This window comes from Ornithodoros turicata, chromosome 1, assembly GCF_037126465.1.
Source record: "Ornithodoros turicata isolate Travis chromosome 1, ASM3712646v1, whole genome shotgun sequence".
Taxonomy (NCBI): domain Eukaryota; kingdom Metazoa; phylum Arthropoda; class Arachnida; order Ixodida; family Argasidae; genus Ornithodoros; species Ornithodoros turicata.
In genome coordinates this window covers 41,559,334-41,581,270 of record NC_088201.1, presented here as the reverse complement: position 1 = coordinate 41,581,270, position 21,937 = coordinate 41,559,334, and the positions used below count along the sequence as shown (strand labels likewise).

Here is a 21,937-nt window from a genome sequence, read left to right as displayed (position 1 = left end):
AAAGCGGGACAGCCCTGAGCGGGACAGTCCGTTGCTGCTCTATCTGCAACGGTCGCAGAACTGCCAGTGTAGACCACGTATGGTGTGACTAACTTCTCCATCGTTCATGTCACTACTAAAGCTTATAGTTTTAATTTAAAACCCTCACAGTCCAACTATATACAATGACAGCCGCCTTAGCTATGAATACGTTCCAGAGCCTCAATACTTTTTTTTTTTTAATTTTTATAATAAGCATATATTCCTGCCACAATCCCATTCCCTGTATTCAAATGCTGATTGCAAGAACGTGGGAATTCAAACATCAACGGACATAACACAGTCATAAGGTGTTTTTAGGGTGCTATTAGGGTGTGTTTCTAATGTACACCCATTTTATACCCATAAAACACCCTTGTAGTTTGACAAGGGTGTAGCGAAGGGTGTAACTGGAAAAGGTGGGTTGTTATCCGCGAATTACACCCCTTTTACACCCTAAAGGGTGCAAAAAGATTTACTGTGTACCGTTCACTTCATTTCATATTTTCCACAGACAAGAAACGACGGAAGAAAAAAGAAAAGAAAGGCGAGCAAGCACGGTCTATACGCTTTGATCACGTTTGTAGGCAGTGGATTTACACAACTCAATCAAACGCGTCCAGAGCTGCACCTCAGTAACAGACAGTGACAGAAAAGCAAATTAAGTCGTTGCGGTGAGAAAAAAAAGAAAGGAAACGCGTAACAGCAAGATACATAAAACGCGTTTATAATAGACAAATAAGGTAGCGCACAAAAACGAGAAATGTCGTGTGAAACGTGGATTGTTGAGGGAAAACAAAAATCGAAGGAAAACGCACAGACCTTTATCGAGGCGCCGTCGAGGACAACAAAAAAAAAATCGGCGCCGTTTTACCATTTCATGCCCACTGACCTCAGAAGTTCTTTTCACCGTTATGGTCACATTCCCGCCTCAGTCAATGAAATCAGACCATAATTGATGCAATACCGTGACAAACACAACGAAATCTCCGCGTCCGAGTAATCGCTCTTGACGATTTCTTCCGCCTTCCATCCAGTTCCATTCGAGCGCGAACTACATTCCGGCTCGAAATTCCGAGTATACTCGTGTTGCTCAAACATATTTTTGCTCCACTGATACCTTGAACGATGATCTACTACCTACGTCGCTCTCGTTAACGTAGATCCCGAATCTTTCCGACTTTTACTCGAACTGACGCGAACAGGTAAATTTAGCCCCAAAACAATATGGGGACTGCTCATAAGATATATTACGCTCAAACGCGAGGCTTAAATTCTACAAAGCGAAGGACACGTGGTCCCCCGGTGTGCCTGGTAGCGGATATTTTACATCACTAGGACGATGTAGGAAGTCATTTGAGGGTTGACGCTTCAGGAAGTCTTAAAAAGATAAAATGAGACGCTATAACATAAAAAAACTAGAGAGAAGACGGATCGCATATTACAGTACTGTTGCAGAAAAGCACGTGCCATGCTGTAATTAGCGGTAGCAGCTGCGGTACAACTATAGCGGGACAAAATACAGTGCAAGGATATTATCTGCATTCGCACGCAAGGATGTTAAGATGCAGGTCGCATTCACGCAACTGTACTGAACTGAACTGAAGACACCGACAGCAACTGAATGCAGTGTTATTTAATAACGCCGTTTATTTGAACAGCATATAGGTACGATTCGTCTAGCTTCATGCATATTTATTTTGAAATTTCGTGTGGCACCGCGAAGCAAGTGCGATATGACGGCTACGGCGATCAAACGTGGACAGGGAGAGCAAAGTTGTGGGTTGGTACGCGTCATGGGCAGACTTCGGGGGAGCTACCCGCAAAGCCCGCCGGGAAACACAGGCAGAACAGCACAGCCGGCGGTGGGACTGTGTCCTGCCGCCTCCCAGTCTTTAGCATACTTCTTCTGAGCTACAACCGACGAGCGGATGTTTTGTCCAGTCGTGTCCAGTCCATGTCGCTGGTCGCGCACTACGCACAAACTTTGGTATCCCTTGCTTGGCTTAAAAGCCACAAACTAATGGGTTAGAAACGTTTGGGAACGTACTGAGAACAAGATCGTCGTCCACATCATTCACCATTACGTCGTGGAGAGTGATGTGATGAAGTTGTATGATGGGCAATGATCTCAATATCGGTTTCTCATGTCTGGATTCTGCTCATTTAAACTCCCCCGTGCATGGACTGAAAGGAGACTGCCATTCCATGGCATTTTGACTGTGTCAATAATCGGGAGTTTTAGCAAACCGTTAATAACGTGGTCTTCGAAAAGTCGTACATACCGCACCCAAACAACGGCTAAAATTCCGAGTCACACGTGATGGGATTTGTTCCGGCAGGTACGGTAACAACGCTCTGCCTAGGAGACGGAGTTGGCAGGTGGCAAACGGCGTACCTCCTTGTCGCTGCTTGTGCGGCATTCTTTTCGGCGGATAGGGAAAGGGTGAGTGTCCGTAAGTTCTGCTTGGTTTGCCGTGTGGCAATACCGGGGATGCGGTGAGCGCTGTACCGAAGCTCCAATGTAAGTGGACGCGTTGGGGTTGGCGCTCGTGCGCTCGGAGGCCTCTGACGAGGCAGGTGCATGCTTCAGATTTATGATTTAGAAATCGTTAAACGTTTTCTGTTTACTGACTCGTTTAACGCTCGTGTCCAGGAGCGTCAAGCGAACGTATTGCAAAGTTAGAAGGAATGGCTTTGCTATGCCAACTCTGAACAAGAATGGCTAAAGGATGGCCTTGTGTTGAGTCTCACAGAAGAGAGCGCTGCAGCGATGCTACAATAGATTGAACGCAACATTGTCAGAGCGTGTGTGCCAAGCGGAAGATGCAAAGATCGTAGGCCGAAGTATACGGCCTTGAGGGCTCGTTCCACCGCTGGCCCACACAACCGAGCCCCACGTTCCTGAAAGTAAAATCACCTGCCCCCACGCAAAGACGCCTTGCAGTTCACAGAAACAAGGGTTAGGATTGTCGTTAGAGTGGAGGCGTGACCCGTCAGCTGGATCGACATCCAGTGATTTGCAAGTGGCCTCATCACCCTCAACTTCCTCTCTCTCTCTCTCTTCTTTTTCACGTGTCCGATACTGTCTCAGAACCATAATGGTGAAACATCGCCTTAAGTGAGTAATTCCTCTTCGACAGCATTACGAAAATTACGCAAGCTTTCCAAAAGCACAATATTCCAAAAGCTGTCTAGAAGAAGTGTATTCGGTGATGCTGTAGTAAGGAGAATTGTCTACCAGTTAGGCTTAATATGTGCAGTCCGTTCAACACTCCAATCTATGCTTCGTGACAAGTGGTAGAGTCACATATTTTGCGCACAGAGTTAAATGAGCGCTTCAAACTGCCACTTCACAATTCACCCACTCTCACTATACCAGTATCGCAGGATGAATGTCTTACTGTTTTTCAACATCCCGCCACCCAATTACACCCACACCTGACAATCTGTCGACTTTACGTCATCCTCAAGAACGACACATTCATACTTCATGGTCAAGGTAAACTTTCTGACTACAGCCATTTCCATTTGCTTACGCATCACAGCATATGAACAACATATTTTTGTTCACGTGCAGCTGCTGATGGGCGTACAGGTATCGAAGCGAAGGTATGTTACGTCAAGCCGATGTATTTTGTCCAAACAAGAACATGTCTTCTGGCCACTACTGGCTTTTAGCCTACCTTCATAGACCTTGAGTACATAACTCTTGCGTGCATTTTGAGTATTTGAAACAATGCCAACTCGCCTCTGTCAGCACGGCACGGAGAACGACGAGGCACTTCGAAAGGAACCAGATAAATAAGTAACGAAGTGCAGATTAAAAAACGAAATGATTTTCCCCCTGAGGTAAGTAGGACACATACGCGATCAATAAGACTGTTGGCCACAATGAGTCGTTAGACAGAACTCGTATTCGGTTATATGGATGCTTTCCATCAGGTAAGGGGCCGTTTTACGAGCGCCCGCACGAAGTACACCCGTGGCTCAGTGTTCCAGGAACGTCACGTGATTCCAGAAAAGCAGCTGGGAGAGGAAACAAACACAATAGAAGCAGACATATCTCACTGCCATAAAGCAGCCACTTATAGAGCGTGGGGGTCTTTATCCACCGTGGTCTGCGTTCCATCGTAAATACAAGCAATAAAGTGCATAGTGTATCCATGCAGCCAGAAGTCTACCATACGCGTATAGTTTGTGTGGGTGGTAGCCAAGGTCGTGCTGAAGACTGGGAGGTGGTGGGTTCGAATCCTACCATCGGCTATGCTGTCTGAGGTTTTCCCTGGGTTTTCCGAAGACTTTCCAGACGAATGTCGGCACAGTTCCCCTTTAAGTCGGCCCAGGACGCATACTAACCCCCCCCTCCTTCCTCCTGTCCTCTCTCCACCTGCCCACGTCTGTACACCACTCATACCCACAGTTGCTTCGCGGCGCTAACACGGAATAAAAAAAATTGTGTGGGTCGTGCAGTAATGTCGGCATTCCTGTTCCGCGCTCAGAGAATGGAACTGGCGCCCACTTAGGGGAACACGCGTATTTTTAATGCCGCACTCGAAGGGGTGATGCCTTGGAAAGCGCTGGCTACCATGGTTCGAAGGAGCCATAAGTGTGTTCAGTCAGTGAATTGCTGTATAATGCTGCATAATACCACGCCACAGAGGAATGTCTGTGTCCGTTGGTTGAACTAGAGTTGTACTAAGGGACTAAGGCTGGTAATTTTATCACATCCAGGTCCACAACTGATGACTCTGACAGGGAAATATAGCCAGGGGACTAGGAGATATACAGCATTTTCCATCCTTTCGTCACATTCTCATTTTTGTGTGTTGTATCCTATCAATGAAATATATGGCGTGGGCAGACTCTTCACCTATCTATATTTCGCGTATGGCCGCCGTTTGAACAGAACTGACATCTCACAATCCTCGGCCGCAGTACATCAACATAACCATTCCTACAAAGAAAGGCCCTTCACTCTTGCTGTCCATTCATCGAAGCAATGCACATGTTCATGGACATGTTAGTAATAATCCTACTAATCTCGTAAGTCCTGTCCTGTGGAGTATTTAGTCCGGTCCAGACGATCGTTGACCAGCCTGAATGACGGCAATGGCAACCTACCAGCTGTTCACTCGTTTGCAACGATATTGACAAATCCTTGACATTGTATGAATGATCGAGGGGCAGTACAGGATTTTGGAGCCCTTTGCCGACCCATGGTCTATTGGGAGCCCGTGCTTTACCGTGTCGTTCCACGAATAATCCCTCGCCTGTCTCGCATCTGGCAGGTATCGAGAAAAGAAATCATAATCTGTGCTTTTTGCACATATTTCTACAATACCAACAACTTGCTTTTTCAGGTTGCAAGTGGATATGCACAGAATGGAAGTACACATGCCACGTGTCAGAAAGATGATGATGATGATGATTTGGGGTTTAATGGCGCAACAACTGAGGCCATAAGTGTCAGAGAGAAAAACGTCACATGCTAAAAACTAACTTTTGGAAAAACTACAAGTTAAAGGAACAGGGAAAGCGTGTACTGCGTTTTTTTTCTATCGATCATAAATCACGAACGAAGCAACGGTTGAACCCCGTTCCTTTTGCATTGATGCCCAGGTAACGAAATCTTTAATTGAGCAAGAAGAGAATTTTTGCACTTTAGTGCCCCGTGTCCGTTTACGCAAGGCAGCGGACAGTTGCTGCAAGGATCAAAACACTACAAGGCCATTCGGGCACACCTTGGACCTTGAATTGCTAAGGTCTTTCTTCCAGTGGAGCCGCCGCCGTGTCAACACCTCCTCGTCGTTTAGACACATTCGGGCGTACGCATTATTAGTCATGCAAGACTATAGACATCGCAGGAAAAACTCTATACTTTACGACTTGCTTCCAGCCGTCAGTAAACGGTGACAGATATAATACGGCATGTCGCCGTGCGCCACACACGACCACGGGTGGATCAGCCTGCAGCAGAGCTGGCATATCGGGGTACCCAATTTGGAATGGTACCCAAAGAACCTGCAATTTACTCTCTTCCTCTCCTTATCGAGAAGGCCTACTATGCGGAGCAGGCTCTTCTTGGTCTCCTCAAACAATTTGTCCAATTATGGCGAGAGATCGTTTGAGGAGACCTATTAGGGGCCTCTCCGCATTGTTGGGCTTCTTGAAAAGGACTGAAAAGGAGTGAGAAGGAGAGAGAAGGAGAAGCTTCAGTGATGAGCCATCAAACTAAAATTACGCAGAAGCGGAACTCTGCACGTGCTCGACTGAAGAATGCAGCTAAATGGACGAGTGTTCACAGGTGCTGCAACACATGTTCCACATATACGATCGAACAACCCTCGGCCACACTTTTGCATAGCCAAGTGGGGAGCGAACTGCAAGATTTAAAGGGGTGGTACCAGCGTTAACTCGTTCTATTCCACATTGCTACCGTCCACCAGACACGTCCCACCAATTTTGTATAGTATTCCAAAAGTGTTTGGGCTTGATGGTCAAACCCACTGGTGCACATCCAGAGCCTTCACAAGGCGGCAACAAATGCAGTGACATGCGATGACCGCCAGCAAGAGGACGGACATGCGTCTACGAAGGGTCAACTGTGATGGCGGGACAAACCAGTGATGTAAACCTCGAGATATTGCCCAAGAGATGGCCTACTTCGCCTAGGTCCTAGGATGTATCATCATGGGAATTTGCCTCATGAAATTCTGTCCAGAGTTAGCGCGGACATCTTGTATGCATACGAGGGTAGCGAGCTGCGATGTGAAAACGACGTGGAAGTTGAAATCGGGGAAGAGGCTGTGAGAGACGCAAAGTTGTTCCAAATTATTTCATTTCTGTTGGTAACGACAAATCAGTACTAGAGTTTTGTCATGGGAGAGTACATAAGCAAGTTTTGTCTCAAATTGGGGGGCTCGATTGCTTCGCAGAACAAAAACAGGACGCTACCGTGACGCTACGGCGGCGAAAGCGCTAGCTATGAAATTTAACTATAAATGCTATGTTGCGAATTTAATTGAAAGATTGCGCACGGTGACCCTGAACAACATCAGAAACCACGTGACTGTGTTGTTTCAGCTTTCGATATTTGGCTTGAGTCCAGAAACGGAATTTGTTTTTTTGGCTCACTACCTAACGTATTCACACAAGAAATACAAACGTAAGCAGAGCCAACGACACTCAGAAAAACAAGGCCTGATCGCTTAAACGACGTGACGCAGTCATTATGAGTCCAATTACGACCGTGCTTTCGGCGGACGTCGCTATGGAGACGAGCCGCCATCAGCCCCATAGGCAGCCATTGGTAGCCATAGAAAGCCTGCGTTTGAAATCGTCTGCTGCGACTGGCTGAAGCAGACGGCGTCCTGACTTCATATGTCTACGCGTCGAAGAAGTAGGAGGAGACATAAAGCAGACCTTCTGGGTTGCGTTGGGCACAACGCAAGTTTGATCCCCACGCACACTTTCCTTTAGTTCACTGTACTTTCCCTCCTTCGTACATCCATAGGTACAGCTCACGTGACAGGTCAACAGTGCAAACGTCACGATATAACGATGGATTTGTACATTGGAGAACGAGCGCGTCGAACGTCACGGGTGCGAGAGCAAGGTCACTAGACGCGGGAATATCTGGCGCGGAGTGCGGTGCATTGATGGCAACGTCTTGTGGTTAAATACCTCGCTAATAATGCGTGCTTCAGGGAGAATATTTTGTGCCGACTGCCGTGGTGGTTATACAAATTCCACTAACAACAGGTACAAAACAAATACTGAACGACAACAAACGACATTATAAACGTTCATAGAGAAAAGATGCCTAGAGGGAAAGAGAGGATGCGGAAAGAGTAGGGAAGCAAGTGACTTCAACAGGTCCCTAGCCACGTGGGTCTGTTTGCACCCCGAAATTGCACCTTTGGTAGTGCATTATGGAACGAGTGTGAATCCTCCTCCTTATGTAAAGCTCCCACAGAACCCCTCCGAAATTTTCTTCCTGGCTACGGTACTGGCTACGGTGCTGGTTTCTGGCGGCAATAATTTGGTGAAGCAGTATACTAGATTATGAGTAGCCGTTCTGTATGTTTTACATTCAGATTCATTTGTTTTGAGCTGAACACGTGGAAAAGCAATTCCAGGCTTCGTTCATTCTTTTTACTCTCTACAATTTTTACGCTCTACATTAGGCCTTGCTGTACGTTCAGGTTAGGTTAGCTCAGGTTCCAACGCATTCAAAAACACTTTACCCCAAATATTTCAAAATTTTATCCATTAGCAGGTGAACCAAACAGAACAGCGAGCCAATGCCTGATACAAAATTAACTGGACTGAAAGCACCAGGCCGTTGGAAAGCCGTCAAGACCAAGAATTGCATAAGGAGGGAAGGGGCACAGTGCATTGTATTGATGTTCCTACGCCTCTCAAAGTCTCTTCCATTCTATCTGCAGTGTGACACATTGGTAAACATTGTTCCATCATACGAATAACAACATATTATAATGCTCATTTGCTTAATGTATTTGTATCTGTATTATAATACACAAAATTGAAGTATTACACATATTATAATACTGTAAGATCTCGAAGATGTAGTACTTACTGAGAGGTACTACCTACTGGGTTTCACGGTTACAGTTAATCGCGAATCTTCCCAAGCCAGTGTCGCATAGACGCTTGATCATAGACAAAGTACCTATTATCTGCCTAAAATGAAACGTCAGTGGAGAATGACTGTCTCAAGTAGTACATACACTGTGCATATTCGTGTGTTTTCTTTTTTTTTCTTTTTCTTTGATAACCTGCGGGTTAACAATACTAATTTCTGAAACGTATTATGTATTTGTATTATATTACCAAATATCAGTATTACTGCCCACCTCCAACTAAGAATAAGAAGAGATTATATGATGGAAAGCTAGTGATTTGTTCTGATAATTGGTACTGACCTCTCAGCCATATCAACTAATGCCTAAATGATATGACAGTGTAAATTTGGCAAACATAGGATCACAGAAATCATGCAGCACTTCAGAGCCTGACTAATATTACTTTGAGCAGTCACTGAGTATGATATGCAATCCCGTTGCTCTGATGTCCCCTTGCAAGGTATACCACAATACAGTTTGCTCATGGCCTCACCTCAATGCAGTGGTTCATGTGTGGTCAGACAACACCACAAGCACATGAGGTAATGTCAAAACAAACCTGGTCGGATGACTTCGAAAGCCCCTTTAGAATGCCAATTGAACATGGCTTTTTCACGAAAAATGGAAGAGCTGGCGCTGACCAACTAATACGTTTGACCAAGTTTTGACAAACACATACAAAAACGGGTAGCCATAAAGACGCCACCTGGCCACAACCAAAACGTTAGGTTTTACGCAGCTTATCTGGCGTTTCATTGTCTACCTGAGCGGCTCCCTTCTCCAATATATTTGCACGTATCTCAATTCACTTGGAAGGTGTACAGAAAGCACCGATTCAAAGCAAGCAACTTTTCTACATCATCTATTGGAGTAACCACACGCACTCCCCCGCAATTCGGAGAGTTGAAACAAAATTTAGGGCTGCTCTGTACATTGTACGAATGTAAAAAGGTGAGCAAAATCTACAGAGAAGACAGTCCCGTCAATAACGTTCGTCTATGCCATAGCTTGTCTCGTCTTTTTTTTTAATTCCAAGTGTACAAGAACTTTACATAAGAGTTGTTTCGATAACTACTAAACAACATACGACCCCTGCACGAAAGGTGAAGCGTGATCGAGAGTCCACGCTGCTTCCGTGCGTTGTACTCTGAGTGAAATGGACTAGGACTTCACCGAGGGATTGCAGCGCATATTGATGTAAGCTAACGCTTGAGGGTTTAAGAGTGACATACCCCCACCAGACTTAACACACGGCAACATAATAGAACCACCAGACCGATGAAGTAAAGTTAAGCGTGACAACATAAATGGTACTATCGGTATGTAAAAATAATACAGTAGGAAGCACGGCTAACTTGATTAAAAATGTTCCCGCGGTCATGAACTCAGTCAAGACACCAAAATTAACGGAGTAAATGACTTCAAAGTAACACACACAAAAAATATCAGATGTATCAAGACGTTACCAAGGTAGTCAACAAAGCAAGGGCCTCAATGCAATGAACTACGGAAGCATGTTCTATCTAACACATGCCAATGTATTATGATACTCACGTAGTTTCCATGCCCTTTTGGTTGCAGTTGTCATAATGTTGTTGTTGATAAAAGCCAAGATCAAGATATGCCGATGCTTAAAGTAAAGCCACTGCAAGTCAACCGTTATCCACAATCCCTGCAGAGCACGGTGGTAACATTTTACACCTCTTTCCTCCGTTCAGTCAGCGACATCCTACAAATACCAAACATTCGTTTCTGCCTGATCACCAGATAGTACAAGTGGTACAAGGCACGAGACCTCGAAGTACTAGGTACCAGAGAAAGCACGCGCACCAACGTCACAAAACGAGTTTTTCGGCCGATCCAGCCGAGACACCGAGCTGCCAAAAGAGCTGCCCCCTCACTACGGCCTATGGCTATGGCGGTTTGAAAAGCGTGGCTCTCATTGGTGTCCGTAATCATCAAAACAACAAAACATCAATGGCTCTGTCGTCATTTCCTTAAAAATTTTGCTATATACCATACCCAATATCCAATTTTATATGAGCTACGAAGTATCTGTCCTTTTTGTTAAATTTCTTGTATGTACTACATTTACATTTGCAACTTGCTATTATGCAGTTAAAATTCGATGATGATGATGATGCCACGTCCGCTTTCAGTCCGCTCCAAGACCGGAAGTTGCGTTACCTGTGCATTTCAAAACGGAAATGACGTTAACTGTACACATTTGCGGTTGTATGAAGTGGTCGTGTGTTGGCATTCGTATTTGCTACCTCCAGTGTTTTCAATGGCTCGTAGTACATTCTAAATGAGATCTGTGTACGATGCGTGAATCGTTGGTATGTCGCGCACGTTGGCTTGCGATTGATTATGCCCGTTTGGCATATTCCGCGCTCACTAATTCGTTATTTATAACCATTTGGAATTTTGCCTAATTTACCATATTGGAGATAACACAGGCGCTGCTATGAGTGAAACTAGCCATTCCTTGCTTCACTTCTTAAGAACAGTATTAACGGCAGTCGTTTGTGTGTTCGGAAAGGACTGCATATAGTCTTCGAAGTACTCATTCTATGCGCATGTAAAATAATATTCGTGAGAAGCCTATACTATGGCATTTTCACCTCCATGTGACTTGCAAGAGCATTAAAGCTATTGCGATCTGTCAGCATTCACATAAGGGACTGCTCGTTTAGCTTCATCGATCAAATCCAAACAGTACCATCTCATTGTGATTTTCAGGAGTGTCAGTGCTGCTTACACAGTTCAAGGTTCACAGGATCAGAGCTGCGAGGTCCATATTCCTGCATATACGAGTTGTGTTCCAAACACAAATCTGTTTCATCTGGTCTTTCAGGGATCTCTCATATTGGTTTGATCTTCTGAGGGGCTTCACCACGTCCCAATTCCCCATCACTTTATGGTGAAGTAACCTGTCCTGGTGCCTTCCACATGCAGTCCCTATTCACAAAGTGTGGTCCTGTTCTGGTGCGAGGATAAAACGGCATTTCGATAGAATAGCAGCAGCAGTCACCAGCCTTTCTATCATTCCTCATTCATGTTGCTTCAGGTGTGGAAGATTCTAGTTCAATCCATCTGTAGGAGGTATCAAAATGATAGGTACTACAAATAATGAATCACCTCAAAACAATTGTAATGAGTGGTGAGTGTTCGTTGCACAGACTGCACTTCATCAGGTGAAGTGCAGACGTGCACCAAAGCTCGTAACTCGTTAAAATTGTTCAAATATGCTTCATCTTTGTAGTGGTTGTCTTTTCATTCATGTTGACGCAAACACCACTGGCAACAACACTGAGGCAAAAAATTTAGTCCTGCACAGCTATCGATGACAAGCTACCTCCATTTCAAGAGCAGGGCAAGGTGGGGCAGTGCCCCCACCCCTGGAGCTCCAAGGTCACGTGTGGAAATTGCGCACTCTTTATTCGCAGGTCGTTACGATTTATATTCAGATGTCATCATTACTCTGAACTCTACCCACTGGATCCACTGCATATCAGAGGTTTTGATTATCATGATTCTACTGGTTGCATGCTTTGCCGTTAATTGTAGATGATTTAGCAGATTTATGATGTTGCCTATTTCAAAAAGTCCTGAAACATACATCTCAAGTTCACTGATCAGCTTCATTCAGCATTGACTAAAGTACTGAAGCAGAGTAGTTGGTATGTCATAGTAACAAACAAATGTACCAACACACACACAGAAAAGGATTTGTGTTTCCCTTCCCATCCCATAGCTGGAGGTTGATAGCAATCATTCGTGCATCCCCAGCAGCCTTTCTTCACATAGGAAGGAACGCTTGGGCTTCACACTGTAGGTTATTTCCAGCATATTCCATTGCACTTGGACATACCCCTTTTGTTGTCTTCATACCCTTTACACTGCAGGGGCATAGTAAGGGTGGGGGTTAGAGCCATCCCCAAAATGTAGGCCACCTTGTATGTATGGCACAATTTTTTTTTCACAGTAGCTGATTTGCAGAAGTGCTAAAAAAATGTGATCACGACTGGCTGGCGATCACCATTTTGCCTCGTAAATGTGGGAGCAAAGGTAGATATTTATTTTTGTGTCACCTCTGCACCCGACCAAAAAATTTCTTACTATACTCCTGCTTTTGGTTTGCAATCGATTTTGCATTGAGGGACGACAACAGTTCAGCAGATTAAGTTTTAGGTTGCCATAAAATGCAACACATGACTGCTCTTACAGCGCAATGTTTTTACTATAGACGATTTTTGGCAGCTGCTTTGGTGTGGTCCACAATGCTGATGTGAAAGAGTACCAACGAAGGTGCTACACCTCTAGTTATTTCCCAACCCACAAAGTAACCAATAAGACCACAATACAGACATGACAGCCATTGACATATATTACACCATATGTACATTGTTAAAATGTACATAAAAACGTAAATGTAAAATATGAAATAAAACATGTATATGATGTTAAAATTATGTAAAATGTACGTTTGTAAATTACTGAAATTAGGTTAAAATATTTGACAGGACATCATGGCATTGTAAGTCTTTGCTGTGTCGACATAACTTCCCAAGACCTCTTGGATGTCCTTAAATGTCACGACCAGCGGCTCTTCTAGTACTGCAGAATGCTCCTGCCAAACAGAAAATCCACTCAGATCATGTGATCTTCCAGCACATTAAACACACTCGCTAATCACTCTGGAAACCCGTTCACATGCGTTCACTGTTCCTATACTTTGAGGCGGACATCCTCTCGAATAAAGTGTGCAAGTACAAGATGACTAATTACCTAGAAGTCATTAATGAACTTTTTAATTTCTCGTAAAAGCGAGATAGCAGATAGAGAGACTATCCTAGTTGCAAGCCATTTAACGGTTAACAAATCCTGAAACAGGCACGTGTGTTAAAATATCCATCCCTTGATGTGCAAATGAGCCGAAATCAAAACGCAGGGAGTACAGCACTCATTTCACGTCGGAGGGCCACGTGATTTGGAGAAACGAAGGTGATTGAAGTGGGTGTGGCTCAGCTGGCCAGAGAAACCGCTTTGCGGCCCAGATAAGTCTTCATCGGCGATGGCGATGTGCTCCTCAAGCACGCTTTTTCGGTTTCGGCTCATTTGCGTACCGAAATTCAGCGATAGATATTTAATGGCATGCGCTGTTTTCTTGATTTTTAAAAGATGGAGTGGATTTCAACGAGGATTGTCTCCCGATCTGTCATCTCGCTTTCGCACGAAATTCCCTAATTAAAGAGGTAATGAATTTTAGGTAATTAGTCACCTTGTAGTTGCACACATTCTTCGAGAGGATGTCCACTTGGCTGTAGAACTCAACTACAAAAACATCATCTATGCTGCTTTCATAGCTTTTTTTATAAAAATTCTGTAAAGGCAAAAAAAAGAAGCCCTGTATATACGGTTTCTTGTATTTGGGAAAATACCAGTGCAACAAAGGGGTGATAAAAAACGAACTGTACTCCATCTCCATGGACAGACGTACCAACATGTTCTTATTTCTTACCTCTTTTTTTTTTTCAATCAATAGGTCCCTGTCTAGCATTTTTGGGCAGGGCTTTTAGCTCCTCTTGACGAGGGTCAGAGCAGCTTTTGCATATGGTGTGACCTGTGAGCTATGCAAGGTGTCATTTGGCATGGGCCTTGTGGGTTTTGCCTATAAAATCACAATTGCGCATGCATAGTGTACTTTAGTAAATTAAGCATAAACTCACTACTTCGAGGGGAAAAAGTCAAAGTGCAATCCCCTGTCAAGACCACAATTACCAAATACGGGGTGTGTGCAGATAGGGTATACCCACGTCTGTGCATATAATGCATTGTGGTGTATGTGGCTTGTGTTTGTACAACACTTTATGTGCACATAGCATGTACATAACATGAGACAACACAGATTATCTTTTATGAAATAGGGATTATCATTAAGGTATCCACCATGCCAAGGCACTGCTCTTGCCTGAGAGATTCCAACATAGGAGCTGCTATGGATGACCATTTGACAATTCCATTCTTGCAATGTGTCAGGCCATCTATGCCACTGTGATCACACTCATTCATGCTCCTGGTTGCTTATGAAGAGAAGAGCACAGGAGGAAGGATTAAACTGGGAGAACACCCCTGCAACACTTTCTCTTGGATGAAAACATATCTTAGTGCTCCACCTTTCCAATAGCAGTCACTTTTGTGGTGAAGGAACTGCCAGTCTAGTTGAGGTTCTTGTCCATATTAAGAGTGTTGCTAGCGAACCCTGCCCCTGTCCATCCTCGTTTCCTCTGTGCGTTTGTTCAGTATGGCGCAGAAGTTTCAGGGGTTTTGTTTACGAGATCTTTCACAGGATGAATAGCTACTTATTTCCATAGGAGGTGTGACTTTCAGATTCTATTGTTTCAAATAACAGCACGCTCCCAACCTACATAAATAGAGAGTACTTAAGTCATATCAGAGGTGAGGCTACCATTGAGCAAGGGGAGACTGTTTTACTGGGATCTGCTGCTACATGGGGCTCTCTTGTGGGAAAGGCAGTTGAACAAAACCTCCCAGCCAGGTCCTACTACAGACTGGGAGGTGGTGGGCTTGAAACCTACGAGAGGCTGTGCTGTCTGGAGTTTTCCGGTAGACTTTCTAGTCTGAGGTCAGCACACGACACATACTAACCCTACCCCCATTCCACCCTGCTGTCCCCTTACTAATTGTCTATGTCGGTGCACGCTCATAACAGCAGTTGCTTCACGGCACTGACATGGTTTTAAAAACAGGTGTTATGATGTTTTATTTTCTGAAAAAGTCCGTTACTAATGTCTGCTTGGATCAATTATCAGTAATAAAGTTTTCTAAATGGACAATGGCATCATCAATTGTGCACACATTATAAATGTCCTTGTTTTGCTCAAAGAATAACAATGCAACCTTTAGTGCTTCGCTTGCGTCCTTCACAGTGATGTGTCGGGGCCCCACTCAACTCACTCCATCTCTGCATCAGGCACCCTATCCGCAGTGTTATTGGCCAGCTCTGGGCAGACAAGTTCCAATATGTCACTGCCGGAAAGCACTTCACTGCACTGTTCGCAATTGTCTGCATCAATATAAGCTTCAAAAGCACTATCACTGGTATCAGGATTGGCTTTGGCGAGCAGCTATCTCAGTTCCGATAGAGGCACAACGTCGAGCAGGTCGTCATGGGATGCAGAAAGTGCCTGCGGAAGAATCCTGGTGTGGTGCCAACAGTTCCGGACCGTTTCACTAGATATTGCGTTCCATGAGTCCCCTCCGCGCTTATTTTCGGTTCATAGTTTCCAGTCAAAACCTTGCAGAAGTCGTTAAAGACGCTGCTCGTCATCCATGCCCTTGTTGCAGAAATACTCATAGTAGATGTTCGAGTCAAATGCCTTCCCGAATGATCTTCGTTGCAATGCCTTTCCTGTGACAATAGACTTCCGCACATCAGTCCCCGATGCATCCAGCCGCATGCGTCTTTAAAAGTGTCGTAGTTGGTCCCAATTTGAAAGAGAGTCCAGTTTCGTCCAAGTTGTAGATCTCGCCGTCCTTATAGCTGGCAAGAATTTCATGTAGCCTACGACTTCCCCGCGCTTCGGGGTCTTTGTCCGCAGACACAGCTTCTCCGTGCAGGTGAAAGCTCCGAATTCCGTTGCGCCTCTTGAAACGGCTCAGCCACCTGGCAGAATAGCTAAAGCCTTCAATTCCTACAGCAACGAAACAGACAGTCTAGTACAGAGAATAAGACAACAGTTTCAAGTGACGTACCGAGAAGCGTTCCATACACTTTTCATTCATTTCATTTAATTACTTTACTTCTTTTATTTACTTTACTTTTGCTTCCTCCGTGAGCATGGCTTCTTTGACGACAGCTCCTCTTGCCCAGACGTTGTTGAACCATAGTTGCAGCAATTCCTCCAAAGATGCATGCTTTGCTGGCTGTGCCCGGACGCAGTTGGATTCATCCATGTAAGCTTTCAGCCACTTCTCAGATCCCTTCAAGACAGTGGTGATAGTAGATCTTGCTACATCCAGAGAGAGAGCTATCTGTTTGCCCACTCAGCCAGCTCTTGGTGGAAGGAGAGGCTCTTTAAAACTGATGAAGAGCCGCTTCTTTATTCTGGCTATCAAGTCAGTCCTCTTCCGCTTTGTTCCAGCCATTCTTAAGTGCATGACAGCAGCAGCGCAGTGTGACCTGGTCCCATGGTCACTGCCTTTTTAAGTACTACAGTGCTTTGGAGGTCCACAAAGCATTATGTGCTAAAGCCGGAATTTTAGGCACTAACAGGAGGCGCTGTTGACTGCATAGCACGCGGTAGCTATTCAGCATCAGGGCAGCAGGGTGATATAGCTCTGTCTCCCGAAAGATAATCTGAGAAAGGGGCCCCCTCACTTTTTTATGCATTAGCATTCCTTCCAATCGGAAGATAAAACGATATTATTCTGAACGTTGGTTGGCCTAGAGAGTTTTATGCGATGAAAAGCATTTCCTGTTACTGCCTAGAAATCCGCTCTCTAGCTACGAGTAATCCAGAGGTCAACAACATCAGTCATCCCAAGCCATGGCACCCTACTTTAACAAGTGTCACCCTCTGCCTGAGGTGTGTGATAGCCTCTTCCTAGAGCTACGACGTCATGTGTCTCTCCCAGGAGTCATATGACACAGCTATGATAACGAGAAGGTATCTGTGTTTGACCCCACTTGTGACAAAAATCCGTCATAGTCTGAGAAGCGGATTCTCATGCTAACCAAGTGGATCTACATGGCGGCAGATTATCGGGGGTCATCTTAATGAGGGTTCAGTGTACACGTTACTACAAGATGTCTAAAATTGCTTGAACAACCAATGGCCTGTTTCTATTTGAACTACAGTTAACTTTGGCACGAACATTGCTCCATTATTGTTTGTGTAGTTATGTGCTGGAGCAAATGAGCAATCACGTACACACTCCACTCCTCCCCACTCTTTTTCTAGCCGACTGCAATTTGCATGTGTGCGTTACAACTGAAGGGACACGTTACAACTGTGGTGGACAGGATAGGTCCCACCATCACGATTGCTTTTGATAACACAAAGGAGACACAATATGATTATGAATTGTTCATGGCACGACACACGAAACTGGGTCAAAGGTGTTTCCAGCTAGCTACGCTATGCTCGCCTTGGACTCTCTTGCTTGCGGTTATGTGCAGTCAGTAGCCAACTGCGATCAGTCACCATAGATTATGTGAAAAGTATTATGTCAAGTGACATCCTACACACATGTATACTGACAGAGTGCAATTCTTTAGTGTGACGCCTCACATGAGATCAGTGACCACATCGGAGCCTGTCAGATGCTATGCACATATCATAATCATATGTAGCAGCTCTTTTCTACAATTAAATAGAGCACATGACCAAACAACACACGGATTCCCCAATAGGGCCTTGGCACCTCAGAGGCATTGACGGAAATCGCTTTTCTGGGGTTCCTCACTGCATGAAGTCACAACCCCATTCCCCATTAATGCATGGTGAAATAACTTGTCCTGGTGCCTTCCACATGCAGGCACCGCTCACCGTTCAAACAGCATGACCTATTTGAATTTGCACACGCCCACAAAGTAACCAACAAGACCACAACATAGACACGACAGCCATTGACGTATATTACAACATGTGTACACTGTTAAAATATAGTAAAATAATGACTTGTTTTAAAATCACCAAAAATCAGGTTGCAATACTTTGTTGCTGTGTCAATGTACTTCCGAAGACCTTTGGGCGTCCTTAAATGTCATGATCTCTGGCTCTTCTAGTATTACAGCATGCTCCTGTAAAACAGAATATAAACACAAATCAGGAGTTATTTTTGTGCACATTAAACGCACTCTTTGGTTACTCTGGAAGGCTACGGGATATTTTGCAAAAACAAAAGCTACTATACAGTCTTTAACTACATATCTAGGGTTCCATAGTTCCCACAATGGTTGTCACCAGTGTTCCAACTTTAATTTGCAAGGGACGTGTCAAAGTCAATCTTCTTTTCAGCAATATTGTCGACCTAAATGTAGTCAATTCCATTAAAAGAAATTGAAACGTTATTAAATGTGAGCATCAGGAACCACCATATCTTACAAAGTTGTACCATTTGCCAAGATATCATCACTTGCTCTGGACAGCTGGGCCATTTGATGCCGAGCCACATGATTAGCCACTGCAAAGTGACATTAACCTTACTCATTCTCAGATAGGGTTATCTGGGTATAGTGTGCGTGGCCGTGACTCTGCTTTCAAACATGTACCCCTCCATTCCATGCCAAATGGGTTCAGAACCCAAGCAGCAACCACCAGTTTGGTGCATCTGGTTTCAGCTTGTATTGGGCACAAGCGCCTATTAAGGGTACATAAATGTGGGCACCCACCATAGATGTTCCTCCACTGCAGGACCCCTTGCAGCCACATACTTGTGTGCAGCTGATGCCCTTTCTGGTGCAGCCACACCGCTTCGGGTGGCACTGGCCCTGGCACTTACACGCAAGCATGGATGATGAAGAGCGCTGCACCATAAAAGATTAAATCAACATAAGAGTGCGATGCTACCAAACTTTGTTGTAGTGCACAGGAAAATGTTTTTTTTAGACCATGGCCTTTACACCATTTTTTTAAACAACTTCACCACTACTAGATCCTCTCTATCATTGGTTCTCACACAGAAGAGAGCAACAGGTACAAGCACAAACTGCATAGTTGCTGCTTCAAAACTGAGATGATTTTTGGTATTTTTTATTGCACAAGCAGCAGCAATGAAGGAATGACTAGCCTATGACTGCATTATTTTTGTTACCAGTGCACTGAAGTATGAACCTCGTGAGACAAGTAAGGACCCTTGCAGATCCCAATTCAATTGATAAACTGTTTATTGCGCATCGGTTACTACTTACAAGCAAGCTAAGCATTACAAACCCTCAGAGATGTCACGTGTCCCTACTTGTCACGACCTCTCTCTGCCATCTTACATAGCTTCCATCTCTACAAACATTAACCTGCATTAACAATTCTACTGCGTCGACAGCTCTGAAATTTAGTTGATACATGTTCCTAGACTGTCAAGCACGTTGTCTTTGATGTTATCTAGCAATCTCATCCTCTGCCTACATTATAGTATAATGGTCCAGTCAGTCATAGGTTTGACGTTTAGCAACATGCACTGCCTTTGTATTGTGCGATACTATCCTACGACTACTAGGTACACTGTTTCCAAGTGGTCCCATCCTACTATGGCAATAATGTTACCTTCAGAGTTTTCCGAGCCTTTTCCTTCTCAGACGATTTCCTCTTGCAGCCACCCTGAAGAAATGTCAGGATCGGGTTACACACAAAACACTCCAACGATCTATCCTCACCTCCTGTTCCCTTTCCAATGACCAGTCAGGATCATTTTCTTGACTTTCAATGCTTTCATCGAGGTCAATGTCCCAATCGCTGGCTAGGAGGATAGATTTGATCTTTTCGGTCTTTGGCTACGTGGAAAAATTACGTTCATGAATAGAGGGCAGAAATGGACTAAAAGTAATGTGCTTGCATGTGGAGTAGTGTTGAGAGACAGCATAGTATGTGAAGCACCAATCGGGCTAACATTGAAATCTCGCTGAAATAAAATAATGCTTAATAGTATACTATCTGAATGAATGAGTGTTCAAATATTGTCTGTGCCACAGCTGGATGGACACTGAAAATTGGTCAATGGAACACAAAAAATAGCAAATAGCACAGCGGATGTGACTGCACTACATGGTTTGTGTATAGCACAAAAGCATCCATGGCCATGCTGTGCTGAGGGAATATCTCAGTCCACACTATGGCATTAGTGTTTATAGTGGAAGACACTGGAACCGTGCACACTTTTGTAGCCGCATTCCTGGCTTTCTTGGAAGAGTTACGAATGTCTTCAAGCCAGACCCTGCCACTCTTCACCCGAGCCTGGGCCAGATCCTGCACAGAAGAGAAAGTTAATGTACGTACTATGCTTTCTACAGAGTTCCATTGCCTGCGTCCAGCATGTATTGTCTAAATCCAAACCCATCACTGCACAAGTGTACCCGTGGTGATAGATTTCCATTAATTTTTTTGGTGCCTATCAGCTTTTATAAGGACCCATGGCTCCCCTTGATCAAGATGTACACCCCTCAAGCATTGCTTTGAGAAGAGAGTTTGTTCCTCAAATATTTTGAGAATAAGCTGTGTACAGCATTCACGTGGAAAACTGAAGATATAGTGATACAGAAAGTACATATGCATCACCTTTTTATCAAAACAGGAAATATCTTTTATCACACCAATATTACGTTGTCATTAATAATGACAATGCAAGACTTGAGCAAGCATGGGAACCAATTCCTTTACAGTGTTGTAAGGTACAACATCAACATAATAGCAACCATGGTATCCACTGATACCATGGTTGCTATTATGCTGATGTTGTATCAGTTGTGCAATGGGCACAGCTGGGTCATTCCAGGCAAAATGATCCAATGGGTGCGCTCGACCCCCTGCAGTTTTGGTTCAAAAAATTACCGAGCATTCCTTACGACAGGAAAAAGCACGTCTCTGAGATCTACTGCAAAATATTTGCCCGCTCAAGATTTATGCAGGGTCAAAGTTCGCAAGAATGACGTAAACCATACAGGGAAGTAAATAGACTAGTGGGCAGAATATTGCAGCTGGACAGGTGTTTGTGGTGCAGAACAAGAGAGCAGGGTTCAAATAATGTGCAAAAGCTAAATTACTCCCACTTGTTCCACTTTTGACCAGCCAAACGGACCCCATTCGCGGGGCTATTTCGTCCTACTTTGGGCCTCGCTAAGGGCACTTTCCAGATGAGTAAGAAATCCAAGAAAAATTGAGCATTTTATCCACTTCCAATACAATAAGTTTGTTTATTTTGAAGATTCAATTCGCAGTAGTGTTTGCTACATTTAATCTCAAAGTTCGAACTTTGTTCAAAGTTCGGTGATTCGATGCCAATTTTGAAAATGAAGCGGTCGGCGGGCAACAGTAAAAAGGTATGCAGATGATAGCTCGAAATACAAAGCAAAACATAAAAAAACTAGAGAATTACTTTTCCATAAGCGTGAGAAAATATTTTTTATGTCTGACATGGTACATGCGGACCGTGCGGGTATACTGACGGGCGGCTCGCGTGGCTGTGCTTTGCAGAAGATGCCTGCCGGCGGGGTGACAGCTGTACCGTAGTAGTTCTGGACCTTCCTTTTT

At 44.3% G+C, this 21,937-nt stretch overlaps 2 protein-coding genes across 6 annotated transcripts in view; both read right to left on the bottom strand.

Annotated features, from left to right (window-relative positions):
• LOC135378090 (katanin p80 WD40 repeat-containing subunit B1-like) overlaps window positions 1-10,589 on the bottom strand; it is a 105,295-nt gene extending 94,706 nt beyond the window's left edge. For 2 of the 5 annotated variants that reach the window (XM_064610954.1, XM_064610956.1), the window contains exon 1: window positions 10,221-10,589. In XM_064610954.1, the coding sequence (XP_064467024.1) occupies window positions 10,221-10,254 (34 nt within the window). In that variant the 5' untranslated portion in view covers window positions 10,255-10,589. The remainder of the gene's footprint in view (window positions 1-10,220) is intronic. The other 3 variants (XM_064610955.1, XM_064610957.1, XM_064610953.1) reach the window with 2 other exon arrangements.
• Window positions 10,590-18,306: 7,717 nt separating this feature from the next.
• Window positions 18,307-21,937, bottom strand: part of LOC135387439 (chromosome-associated kinesin KIF4A-like) — a 30,182-nt gene continuing 26,551 nt past the window's right edge. The window contains exons 21-25 of the mRNA XM_064616658.1: window positions 20,567-20,656; window positions 20,068-20,184; window positions 19,958-20,011; window positions 19,087-19,221; window positions 18,307-18,495 (exon numbers count right to left, since the gene is read on the bottom strand). Coding sequence (XP_064472728.1) covers window positions 18,421-18,495; window positions 19,087-19,221; window positions 19,958-20,011; window positions 20,068-20,184; window positions 20,567-20,656 — 471 coding nt within the window. The 3' untranslated portion in view covers window positions 18,307-18,420. The remainder of the gene's footprint in view (window positions 18,496-19,086; window positions 19,222-19,957; window positions 20,012-20,067; window positions 20,185-20,566; window positions 20,657-21,937) is intronic.